Consider the following 12,799-nt stretch of genomic DNA (forward strand, 5'->3'; position numbering starts at 1 on the left):
TCCAGTGTTTCCCCTTTCCCCTACCATTGTACAGGCCATAAAATCAATACGCCAAAAATAAGTCCAGTGTTTACCCTTTCCCCTACCATTGTACAGGCCATAAAATCAATACGCCAAAAATAAGCCACCTATCAATTAATTCATAAATCAATAAACATTTACATTAGGAGCGCCTCCGCGCAGCACAGTAGACTTGCTCCGCAAGACGCGCGGCCGCAACAATCCTTGCCGCGCGCTCCCGCTACGTTCTTCTTCGTGTACTTTACGCGCTTGATGTTGTTCTGATGCCGCTCTGCCTCGTTAAACCACCACGATGTCGCTTTCTACTTTGAAACACGGAGTTGACACTGTATTTTGATAAGCTGTTGCACTCTTCAGACTCGTGGTGTGAGCGGAACCGGACCGGTACCGGAACCGGACCGGCTTCCGCGCTGCCTGCTCGCACAGATCCGCTTGTGCGCACATGCGCTGATGCAGTTCGAGTGTTGTCGATAAATATATGCACTCCTTCAAAACAGCATCAAGCCATATTGTGTGTGTAGTATAAGGACGTGATGACGTGTGTACGGGCTAAAGCCCGTTTGGGCTGGAGCAGTGTGAATGCAAAGCAAGGGACCCCCTGTGGGGGAGGATTGTTTTTGATAAGCTGTGGAACTCTGAGTTATATTTCTACCTGAATTTCTATTAACTATTAAGCTGTTGAGAAAACCTATAACTTATATTTTACTTGATAAAATAAGACAATACATGCACTCATGTCGTTCCCTATTAAGAATAAACAGGTCAGCTTCTCATTACCAATCATTGTGGATTATTCAAACTAACCTAATTAAGTTGGCTAGTTGTTCTTAAGAGTAAAACCCTTTTCAACATGAGTCTGACAACAAAATAAGTAAATATCTTTAATCTTTAATACATGCTTGGATCGGCCGGTATCGGCCGATACTAAAAGCTACAATATCGGTATCGGATCGGAAGTGCAAAAAGCTGGATCGGGACATCCCTAATCGCTACTACTACTGCTGCTGCTGTTTATGCTGCTGTTGCTGGTAATGTTGCTCCTGTTAATGCTGATACTGCATCGCTGCTACTACTACTACTGCTGTTGCTGTTAATGCTGCTGCTGCTCTTAATGTTGCTGCTGTTAATGCTGATGCTGCATCGCTGCTACTACTACTACTGCTGTTGCTGTTAATGCTGCTGCTGCTCTTAATGTTGCTGCTGTTAATGCTGTTGCTGCTGTAAATGTCACCATTTTGAAAACAATATTTCAGATCACATCCCGGCTCATATTCAACTATTTCACAATTTAAGTAAATGATAAAATACATTTAAATCTAATCATATTTTCTTCCAGTAAACCAAATGTAGTAGCCAACAATTTGACCTAATAACATCATGACATCCATCCATCTGTCAATCTGAAACGTTTAGCAACAAGGTCAGTGTCTCCACACATATACCACAATGTGCGGTGCAGTGCCACAGGATCAACACCGAGCGCCACCAATTGATTCCGTTCTTTTGGGGGTTTTTTTCAACGCAATTTTGAAATATAAATATCGTTCCGTTCATTCATCTCTGCACTCTTTCTCCCTGCTATTCTCGTTCTCTCACACACACAAACACACACACACACACACACACACACACACACACACACACACACACACACGCACACACACACACACACACACACACACACACCAGTGTTGCCCATTCATTTATTTATTTGTGGCGGCCTGCCAGAATATCAACATTGACTGCCACATATTGATTTTTATTTTTTCTAACTATTTAAAATGGGTAAAATCGTATTTATTGTAGAGCTGCGTGCAGAGCATCAGCCCCTCCCCCCACTTTCGCTCTGTCGCTCTCTCTCGGACCCGTCTGTGAACAGCCCCTCCTCTCCGTGCACACTCGATGTTAATGTGCAGGAAGGATTGTTTCCCCGCAGAGAAGACGGCTGGCTGAATTCACAAATAAAATCCAACTTTGCGACAAGTAGGCTGTGGAGCCGTCACTTAAAGTGGAGCAATGGAGCACTCACTGGATATATTTTTCAGTCATTTGAAAAAGTGTACCAATGGAGTACTCACTGTATATATGTTTCACTTATGACACAAGTGTAGCAATGTTCAGTTATTTGTCACAAAGTACTTGCCAATTAAAATATACAGTGGAACACCTTATATACAGTGGTATTATTAAGGTGTGTGTGGAGCCACAGTCCTCCCTAGCTCCGCATCACACTAATGTAGAGCCTTCTTGTAACTGTACACTGCTCAAATGTTGGGTTTCACTGAGGAATACAAGTATACCTGTACCTCGAGTACAGAAGCTGCAGATGCTGAGACTTTAAAGAATGACTTCATACTTAACGTGTTTTTGAGCTGTAAGCTAAATGATAGGAATGACTGCACTATGATGAAACACAGCAATGCTGAAGTTGTTTTCCAAATGTCCAAAAAATCGGCATTTTATGAGTTATTTTCAAAATATTGCAGAGGGTGGAGTCGGCTCAGACCCATATCCCGTCTGCAGATCAGAACCGTCCTGATGATCGATGCTTCTATCCATGTCGACATCCACACACTGAGGCCACAGCCGGGAGCACTGTGGGCTTCTGTATTATAGGCTTATCAGTAAGGACACTTTGACATTTGGACTGAAGGAGCTGGGAATCCCACCCTCACTCTTTACAATGAGTGGACAACCCACGGACACTACCGACCTTAGATCTGAACAACTGATCACATTAACCCTTCATGTCTGCCTCGGAGTTTTAATTCAAAGTCAGAGCAACGATCTATCTGTCAAATAACCCTCTTGGTAATATGTGGACTACGGCAACAAATCCACTGTCGCTGGGAATCAAGCCACATCTGAATAGGAGAACCCTGTTCAGTTTAATGTAATGCCGTTTTCTTTATAAGACCAGTCGTCTTGTACGGGACTACAAAACTGTAAAGTTGTTGCCGACAACCAATCAGAAAATAGAGATAGATGTAAGGCAACTTGCTTATTTTCAGAAGAAAAGTTGCAGAAATGCCTGTCCTCTGTCTATAAAGTGTAACGTAACATCATCTGACATGAAGCATTATGGAGAGTCTCCTCACCTCTACTGCAGTTATTAGTTTGCTCGGTGGGTTTGTCCTCCAGGGCCGGGAGTTGTGTCTGTCCGTCCCATCCCTGCCGTAATCCAGCCGAGGGAGCCTGGCTCCGGCTTTGGACTGGTATGGGTCTCTGGACCAGGTTGCCTTCACTGCCTGCCCTCATCAGCCTCTCTCCAATCCGTAACATGCATGAGCGATTACTCTGCGGCTCCCTCCTCAAGCCGGGGCTCTTAGACCCCGCTGATCCAGGTCGACCCAGGCGTGGGGACGACTTGGACATCTTCCCTGCTGGGCTGAGCAATGCACTGGTTAGATAGTCCAGGGTTAGTCTGGGTCCGTCTTCTCTTCTTCCGTTATGTGTGAGTGCTTCTTCTTCTGTCCCTCTTGTCTCTTGCCTACTTCTCTTCACTCTCGTTCTTCTTCCTCGTGTATAGAGGACTGTACAATAACTATTTTAGTGTACCGATGTTCTTTCAAGTGGTTGTGATGGTGTCTTAGTTGTGTCAAGTTGTCTCTTTTCTACCCTCTTAACGTACTCCGCTCTTCTTTTCATTCCCTTTCTTCTGTCCTTCTCCTTCGTCTCTTCTCGGACCGTGGTATCTCTGTAGCGCTGGACTGTCCCCACGGCACTGATCCGTGTTCACAGAGCGGAACGCCAGATCACTCTGTTATCCTCTGTTTCTGTCAGCAGTGAACTCCCTCTGCGAGATCCCCCCCCCTCTCTCTCTCTGTTTCCCTACTCTCTCTCTCTGCCTACTCACCCTCTCTGTTTCTCTACTCTCCCTCTCTGATTCCTGACTCTCTCCCCTCTCTCTCTGTTTCCCTACTCTCTCTCTCTGTTTCCCTACTCTCTCTCTGTACTCTCTCTCCTTCCCTCCCTCTCTGTCTCTATCTCTCTACTCTCGCTTGTCATGTGGGCTAACACAGACGTTACAGAAGTTTATATGATATTAAATAAGAGAAACAAGGAGCTCAACCTGGTGTTATGTCCGGTATTCAACCTGTGCTGGGACTGATGGACAGACAGGTGTACCTAAACACAGGGTGGTGGGACTGATGGACAGACAGGTGTACCTAAACACAGGGTGGTGGGACTGATGGACAGACAGGTGTACCTAAACACAGGGTGGTGGGACTGATGGACAGACAGGTGTACCTAAACACAGGGTGGTGGGACTGATGGACAGACAGGTGTACCTAAACACAGGGTGGTGGGACTGATGGACAGACAGGTATACCTACAGACACAAGGTGGTGGGACTGATGGACAGACAGGTATAGCTAGGGGCTGATGGTGGAATCGAACCCGGTACATGGGGCAGTAACTCTACCACTGAGCTATCAGAGCACTTAGCACATTCTTGTAATCAGTCAATCTAGTGGTTTCCTTATGATGGGGCAGTCGTATTATACGACTATTAACTTACGCATTCACAAAAGGCGGAGAGTTTTTGCGACTGGAGCAGATGTTCTTGATGTGAAATATTAATAACTGACAGTGTTGGGAGTAACGCGTTACAAAAGTGATGCATTACTGTAATGCATTACGTTTTGCTGTAACGCGGTAATGTAAGGCATTACAAAAAAAAACCTGGTAATATTTTACTCTGTACAAATCTCAGTAACGCGCGTTACAATGCATTTTAAACCCGAAATCAATTGACTCTACATTCGCGATCGCGAGATGGGCATACGCTCCACTTTTGGAAAAGTGTGAAAGCCGGTGTAACTCTACACTATGTTAATTAAGCGCTGTTGTTAGCAGGCTCCATGAGCTGGACACCGACTCATGGAGCGGGTCAGAGCGCAGCCGACCCGCCACACCGAGGATCAACAGCTGAGGGGCGGCGGCGAAGAGGCGTAGGCTCCGATTCTCTCTGTCGGTTTGAACCGCTTTTATATCCGCGTCATAACGCTTTTGGTGCGTGTTTAAAACAGTAGGTTTACTTCAAAACGCGAGCGTCAGACGCTGTCAGAGCGTTTATTTAGAGCTCCCCTAAATGTCTCAGGTAGGCTTTCAGGTAATTTCGCAAAATTCGCAGCATAACACAGCGCCTTCAGGGTCATTAAAAAAGACGTACAGCAAATCTGGAATGAAAAATGGCCCTGTTATTTCATCCCCGAATCCCATTCATGAACACAATATGTAATATCAGTTAACGAGTCGTTTTTTCCGTTTCTCGTTTTCCGTTTTTAAAACGAATAACGGGATACGAGTCATTTTCCATTTTTCGTTCTTTTATTTTGAAGCGAAAAACATCACATCCTGCTGTGTAATGAGCTGCATTGAACACAAGAAGATCTATTGAGAACAAAAAATCCATATTTCCTTTTATTTTGGCGAAAAGTAATGCAAAAGTAATGTAAAAGTAGTGTAATGCCTTACAATTCAAAGACAGTAATATTGTAATGTAACTAATTACTTTGAAATGACAGTAAAAAATAAATAATGCATTACGCTTTTGAAGTAACTTGCCCAACACTGATAACTGACCATTTCTCACTCAATATTTGTGATGTAACATATTGAGTTGATAAATTGACGTAAGTTGTCTCTGTCGTGAACTTCCAGAAATGTTATATGAAACATGTATGGGTGTTGTCCTTCAGGCATGTATCTATTCTAGCAAACCTATCTGACAGAACAAAGAGGGCCTTGAAGATTCAACAGTTCCTGCTTATCAGATTAAAATGTCACACTGTTCTAAGGAAATGAAAGCAACCAGTAAGTATGAAAAATGACAAATCTGAAATGAACAAAGTAAAAGAGATGATTCCAGATCTCCTCGTGGTTCACATTTGGATCATGAGGTAGATTATGCATCTTGGTACTTTGGACTCTCCATCCTTCAACCGTGTCAGGGGTATCACTCTCACTATCATCATCAAAATGTACCACCAAAAGCTTCACACACAATGAGGTGCCGATTACAACACCTATAACAACACTGAGTTGATCATGGAACCGCGAGGCCCTCGTTATCCCATGAGATAGCGTTTTAAAGATGACTTCTTGATTCCTGATCTGGGTTTTTTGTGATTGTTGAGATTTGGATATCAGAGTAGGTCTAGACACAGCCACATAATTACACAGGGCTTTGGTTTCATTTAGTAATGTATTATTACACTGTTGCAATTCAGCAATTTGTTTTATTTGTACGCTGCTGCCATTTGAACATTCTTTTATCTGTACGATGTGCTGATGAGATAAGATAAGATAATCCTTTATTAGTCCCACAGTATGCAGGGCATCATATACAAAAGCATCAACAGCTGACGCAATATACAAAATATAATAATAGACTATGTACATTGTGTAAAACAAAGTAACAGTTAAAAACAGCTTAAAACGGTAAAGTGACAGTAGAATATAAAAAGTCATAAATATTGGACACTGATATGATAAACCTATTTATTTACACAATCACACATTTTTATGTGAATGCATATTGGTTACTAGCAGTCCTTCCTGCATTCAGCAGGATAAACTGATTTCAGCCTGATTATATGTTTAACTTCCTCGTATTTGTCTAATATTATAGTTTGCTCTTCTTTTATAAAATATGTCACTTTGCTGATAGACGGTAGATATCTCCACATTTGTGAATGATCGTGTTCTGCAAAGTCTTTCATGTGAACACGCTCACAGCCAGACTGATAAACCCTGATAATTAGATACAACCTTCTAGAGGAATCCAAGCTGTTAGGGTTTGTTAAGCCAGATAACCCTGAAGATGTATGTTGGACTCTCTTCATCGCACAGAGCCCAGCTCTATATGTACCCTGACAACACCAGTTTTTGGTGCTTTATAATATTTAATTTAAATGTGTATAAAACTGTGCCTTGGAGTATAAAAAACTGTAATTCATACCAAGAAGAAGAAGCCATCATCCCTGGTGAAGAACATGCAGCAAGAAACAGCAAGTCCCCTTTTTTTAACACAAGGAGCAGGAAGTTATAAGATAAGGTAGGTATTTTGAATAACACACACACACACACACACACACATACAGCTCAGGAAGGAGGCGGAGCTGTGCTGGAAAGACGGGGAGAGATTTACAAACCCATTTCCTCATTTATGAGTCAAAGCAGCTCAGATCGGCTGGTGAGCTGCAGCCGACACCACTCTCTCTTTTTGAGGAATAAAAACACTCCATCTGGATCATCAGGCTCTTCTCTTCCACTCAGACAGGTAAAGACATATTTAAACAACCCCCCCTAGCACATACGTGAAGTGTAAACTATGGGATCAATTGTTAATAATAATAATAACAACAATAATCATAATAATAATAATAATAATAAAACATTGTATTTAACACTTTTCCAAACAGAGAACACACTAAAACAGAGTGAAAGCAACTTAAAGCAGAAATGAAACAGAATAAAACACGCTTAAAAGAAATCATGGGCTAATTTCACTTTCACTTTTGTTCTCAGTGTATCAGCATGTTGGCTGCCAACTGTCTGCTGTCTGAGGAGCAGTTTTTGTGCTGCATCTGTCTCGATGTCTTCGCGGATCCTGTCACTATACCGTGTGGACACAACTTCTGCAAAAAGTGCATCACACAGCACTGGGACATTAACATTGCTCAGTGTGTGTGTCCAATGTGTAAAAAACGTTTCCGTTCCCGCCCCGAGCTGCCTGTCAACACGTTCATATCCGAGATGGCTGCTGAGTTCCGACAGTCAGCTGGGAGGACGAGCAGCAGGGCCTCGGAGGTGGCCGGACCCGGCGATGTACCCTGTGACATCTGCACCGGGCCCAAACTGAAGGCTCTGAAGTCTTGCTTGACGTGCTTCGCCTCCTACTGCGGCGTTCACCTGGACCCTCACTTGAGCGCTTGCCCCCTGAAGAGGCATTCACTGACCGAGCCCTTGGACGACATGGAAGCCAGGGTGTGTACAAAGCACAGGAAAACCCTGGAGCTGTTCTGTACGACCGACCAGACATGTCTGTGCTCGCTCTGCATCATCTCAGAACACATGACGCACAACATCGCCTCTCTGAAAGACGCATATGAAACCAAGAAGGTGGATCTGGAGCTGGAAGAGGCTGCCATCCAGCAGATGACCCGGGAGATAAAGCTCAAGATCCACAACGTCAGAGGCTTAAAGACGCACAGTAGGGAAGATGCAGAGAGAGAGATAGCAGACGGAGTTCGCATCTTCACCGTTCTGATGCAGACAGCCGAGAGAGACCTGAACCAGCTGATCGAGACCATAGAAGGGAGGCAGACGAGGTTGGAGGAAGAGGTCGATGGCCTTGTCAATCAGCTGCAACAGGACGTCTCTGCGCTGACGAAACGGACCGCTGAGTTGCAGCAGCTTTCATGCACTCAAGACCACCTTCACCTCCTCCAGAACTTCACGCCCATGAATCCGGCTCTGTGCAACAAGAGCTGGATGGGGGTCAGCGTCCATCCTCCGTCACACGGGGAGGCGGTGCTGAAAGCTGTGGCCGAGCTGGAGGAGATGCTCACCAGAGAGAAGAAGCATCTACTCCATAAGGCCACACTCAAGAGCGTCCAGCATTACGCCGTGGACGTGGTCCTGGAACACGCCACGGCCAATCCCTGGCTCATCCTGTCCGACGATGGGAAACAAGTCTGGTGTGGCGAGGTGAGAAGGGAGCTGCCGGACAACGCTGAGCGCTTTTCTCTATATGCCACTGTGTTGGCACAGCAGAGCTTCTCTTCTGGGAGGTTTTACTACGAGGTCCAGGTGCGGGGGAAGACGGACTGGACTCTGGGGGTGGTCAAAGGGTCGGTCAACAGGAAGGGGATTGTCCCACTCAGCCCTGCCAACGGCTACTGGGCCGTGGGTTTGAGGAATGGGAACGAGTACTTGACGCTGGCCAGCCCTGTCGTCAGCCTCAGTCTGACCTCCCGGCCTCAGACGGTGGGGGTGTTTGTGAGCTACGAGGAGGGTCTGGTCTCCTTCTGGGATGTGGGTGCTGCCGATCATCTCTACACCTTCGGCGACAACTGCTTCACAGAGAAGCTCAGTCCCTTCTTCAGTCCTGGTCTCCATCACGGTGGCAAGAACTCAGCCCCTCTGACCATCTCACCTGTCAGCCCAGCTGATTAGATCATCATCAACAACACTCGCCAACACGGAGTCACTCCATTATGGTGGCACGGCATGGGGCAATGTGAACATGTCACGACTATCCTCAATCACAGAATTCAGATTGACAATATTATCCTGATAATCATTAATATATGTTTAACATTCTTCAATGACATTCTTCAATGACATTAATATATGTTTAACATTCTTCAATGACAAGAAAACATACTGGACTTTTCCCTTTCCATTTTGTTAAGAAACACATGTTGTGGCTTCACAGATAAGATCTTTTTTAGTAAACATCCAAACTATCAAATAATCTTAAATAAGATGATCACAAATCACAAAGTCTCACTGCATACATGAAGGATAAGTAAATACATTTTTAAAAGTATTTCAGGTAAATCAGGCACTCCTGAGAGGTGGAAGAGAAGAACCCTTTAAAGCAGGGATGCCAGGGTTACGGCCCGAGGGCCGGACCCGACCCGACTGTACGTCACATCCGGCCCGCGGGTGATAAGGGGAGAATATTTTTTTAAATTATTATTTTATCTATTTTTAAAAATATATATACATACCGTGAATCCTCTAATACTGGCCTGTATTCTATTACCGGCAAGTCACATTGGCCGGGGCAAGTGTCGACAGGCAGCGTTATTTCTACCCTTCCCATTCATTCAGTCAGGTTCGCGTTGCAAAGATTTTAGCTGAGTTCTATATTAAAGGATTTACGGTATTCCCTGCAATGCATTCGCCTCACGGCGAGTGTGGAGAGACGGTGCACCGCTGCCTCCCGCAAGCTCTCGAAAATCTTTTAAACTGAATGTTGTCGATCTAAAATAAAGACAGAATCAGCAACTGCATAGCTTATTTCTCGCATAAAATGTTTTCAGAAACACTTTTTGGTGAACTATTGTCGTAAAATAAGAGAAAGTTTCCAAACGAGCCGCCATGTTGGTCGGTTTGAAATCCGGGAGCAGACAGGACAGCTGTGAAAGCGATCGTCCAATCAGGTGCAGCCATGACGTGTGCACGTGATTGTATGAAGGAGAGCGCCTGTCAATCATCCTCCTTTGTAATGTATGTAATTTAGGCCTCATTCTGAGGCCATCTTGGTGCCAATGCAATTTCTTTTTGATGTGTAGGCCTTCATGAATAATTTAAATAGCCTACCTATCCATGTGTTGAGTCAATGTTTGGCCTTTTCAGTCCGAAAGTGTAATCCGGCCCCCTGAGGTCTCACTTGAAAAAAATCTGGCCCCCTGTCCAATTTCACCCTGGCATCCCTGCTTTAAAGGGTTCTTGCTCTCTATTTTGTTCCATGTCTCTGTGAGAGAGCTTTATCTTCCTAATTATTAGTTAGCAGTGCTATAGCATAGAGGTAGCATATAGAAATGAGAAATGGATATGCAATTAAGACATGCTTGGAAAATTAACGTGCAAAAATACATTAAACAAAAAAGTTGAATGAAGCTCGAAAGTGCAAAAACAGACAAATGTTAAAATACAAGGATGAAATTTAAACTTGAAATAATGGTAGATGAGAGGTACACGACGTCTGTAATGCTCCTTCATATGAATACTCATATTCCAGATGTTTGATTGAGAAAGGAACTTTATTCCACTGTATATGTGCAAAGATCCCAAACTTCTGGAAGGGTGTCAAGAGATGATTTTGAAGGTCAAAACGCTTGTACTCTATACAAACAGACTTCTGGACTTCTTCACACCACCACGTTCTTGCTCATCACATCAGTGCAGATGTGAATCCGGGCGTTTTCTGGCTGAATCTGTCTGGGAACACTTTGTCCATCTCTGGGAACCGTCAATGGAGTTTATTTTTATACCATTGATATGTATTTGTGTAAGAAAATGATAATAAACGTGAAAAAATTATTAGTCAAATAAGACCGATATGTCAGTTTGGATGAACATAAACATGGATTATTGGTGAGTGAAAGTTAGAGAATATCAGTTTTCTTATAGTAGGAACTTCCCATCCCATTTCAGCAATCATGATATTGATGTTTTTTCATAATAGTTTGCTATCTATGACAAAGCCCATCAGCTTTTTAATGAACCTTCACTGGCTTACCATCTCCCACCGCATCACCTACAAAATCCTGGTCTTCACTTTCAAAGCACTCCACCATCTTCTCTCTTCAATCATTTGTGCCCGAGCTACAGCCTTCAGGTGCTCCCGTCTGTATGTATGCTGGGAATCTGCAACTGAACAGTTCAATGCCAGGTCATGTTTCAACGCTTTCCATTATTTGACACATTCTGGGCAATTTGATTTCATCAAATTTAGCAAGATCCTCATCTGGATTAGATCTTTTGACGTGTGGTCCAACCTGAAGGGGGTGGGACGTGTTGTCCAACATGAAGGGGGTGGGCTGTGTTGTCCAACATGAAGGGGGTGGGCTGTGTTGTCCAACATGAAGGGGGTGGGACGTGTTGTCCAACATGAAGGGGGTGGGCTGTGTTGTCCAACATGAAGGGGGTGGGACGTGTTGTCCAACATGAAGGGGGTGGGACGTGTTGTCCAACATGAAGGGGGTGGGCTGTGTTGTCCAACATGAAGGGGGTGGGACGTGTTGTCCAACATGAAGGGGGTGGGACGTGTTGTCCAACATGAAGGGGGTGGGCTGTGTTGTCCAACATGAAGGGGGTGGGACGTGTTGTCCAACATGAAGGGGGTGGGCTGTGTTGTCCAACATGAAGGGGGTGGGACGTGTTGTCCAACATGAAGGGGGTGGGTTGTGTTGTCCCACATGAAGGGGGTGGGCTGTGTTGTCTAACATGAAGGGGGTGGGACGTGTTGTCCAACATGAAGGGGGTGGGCTGTGTTGTCTAACATGAAGGGGGTGGGACGTGTTGTCCAACATGAAGGGGGTGGGCTGTGTTGTCCAACATGAAGGGGGTGGGACGTGTTGTCCAACATGAAGGGGGTGGGTTGTGTGGTCCAACATGAAGGGGGTGGGCTGTGTTGTCTAACATGAAGGGGGTGGGATGTGTTGTCCAACATGAAGGGGGTGGATGAAGGGGGTGGGACGTGTTGTCCAACATGAAGGGGGTGGGAAGTGTTGTCCAACATGAAGGGGGTGGGACTTGTTGTCCAACCTGAAGGGGGTGGGACCTGTTGTCTCTCTGTTGTACTCCTACTCTCCCCCTTTTGAAAAAGAACGGCGTTTACAATGTCGTTCTTTTCATCAACATCCAGATGAAATGGTTCATAGTAGTTTGGAGTGTGTAGGCTGCATGCTGTAGATCAGGGGTGGGGAACCTTTTTCATATCAAGGGCCATTTAAATTAAATTCTCAGAGGGCCATACTATTATGAACACATAACTATGGATGGAAAAAAAGACGAAAAAAGTCTATAACCACTGTGTTACTAAGCCTCATGACTGCTGCATTTCTAGACTCACCTAATGCGATGGCTACTAATTCACTCACCACAAAACTTGCACGTGTTATATTCTCTGTCAGTCTGTGGTCATGTGAAAGCTGCTTGTTGAGCACCCAAACACTGACGAAGAGCGTTAATTTTATCCAAACGCATTTGTCCTCTCAACTTGTCGAGTTTAGTATGTTGCAAGCGGTAATGG

The 12,799-nt window shown here is 44.7% G+C and overlaps 1 protein-coding gene across 1 annotated transcript; it reads left to right on the forward strand.

Moving 5' to 3' along the window:
* Window positions 1–7,209: 7,209 nt before the first annotated feature.
* Window positions 7,210–10,595, forward strand: LOC311012109 (E3 ubiquitin-protein ligase TRIM39-like). The gene is made up of 2 exons (XM_084007446.1): window positions 7,210–7,309; window positions 7,558–10,595. The coding sequence occupies exon 2, from the start codon at window positions 7,567–7,569 to the stop codon at window positions 9,205–9,207; it is 1,641 nt and encodes a 546-aa protein (XP_083863572.1). The 5' UTR covers window positions 7,210–7,309; window positions 7,558–7,566; the 3' UTR covers window positions 9,208–10,595.
* The last annotated feature ends 2,204 nt before the right edge of the window (window positions 10,596–12,799 follow it).

Source organism: Eutrigla gurnardus, assembly GCF_963514095.1.
Source record: "Eutrigla gurnardus genome assembly, chromosome: 4".
Lineage (NCBI taxonomy): Eukaryota > Metazoa > Chordata > Actinopteri > Perciformes > Triglidae > Eutrigla > Eutrigla gurnardus.

Coding starts and splice junctions, on each gene's coding strand:
- LOC311012109 (XM_084007446.1), top strand. CDS start 7,567: ATGTTGGCTGCCAACTGTCTGCTGTCTGAGGAGCAGTTTTTGTGCTGC.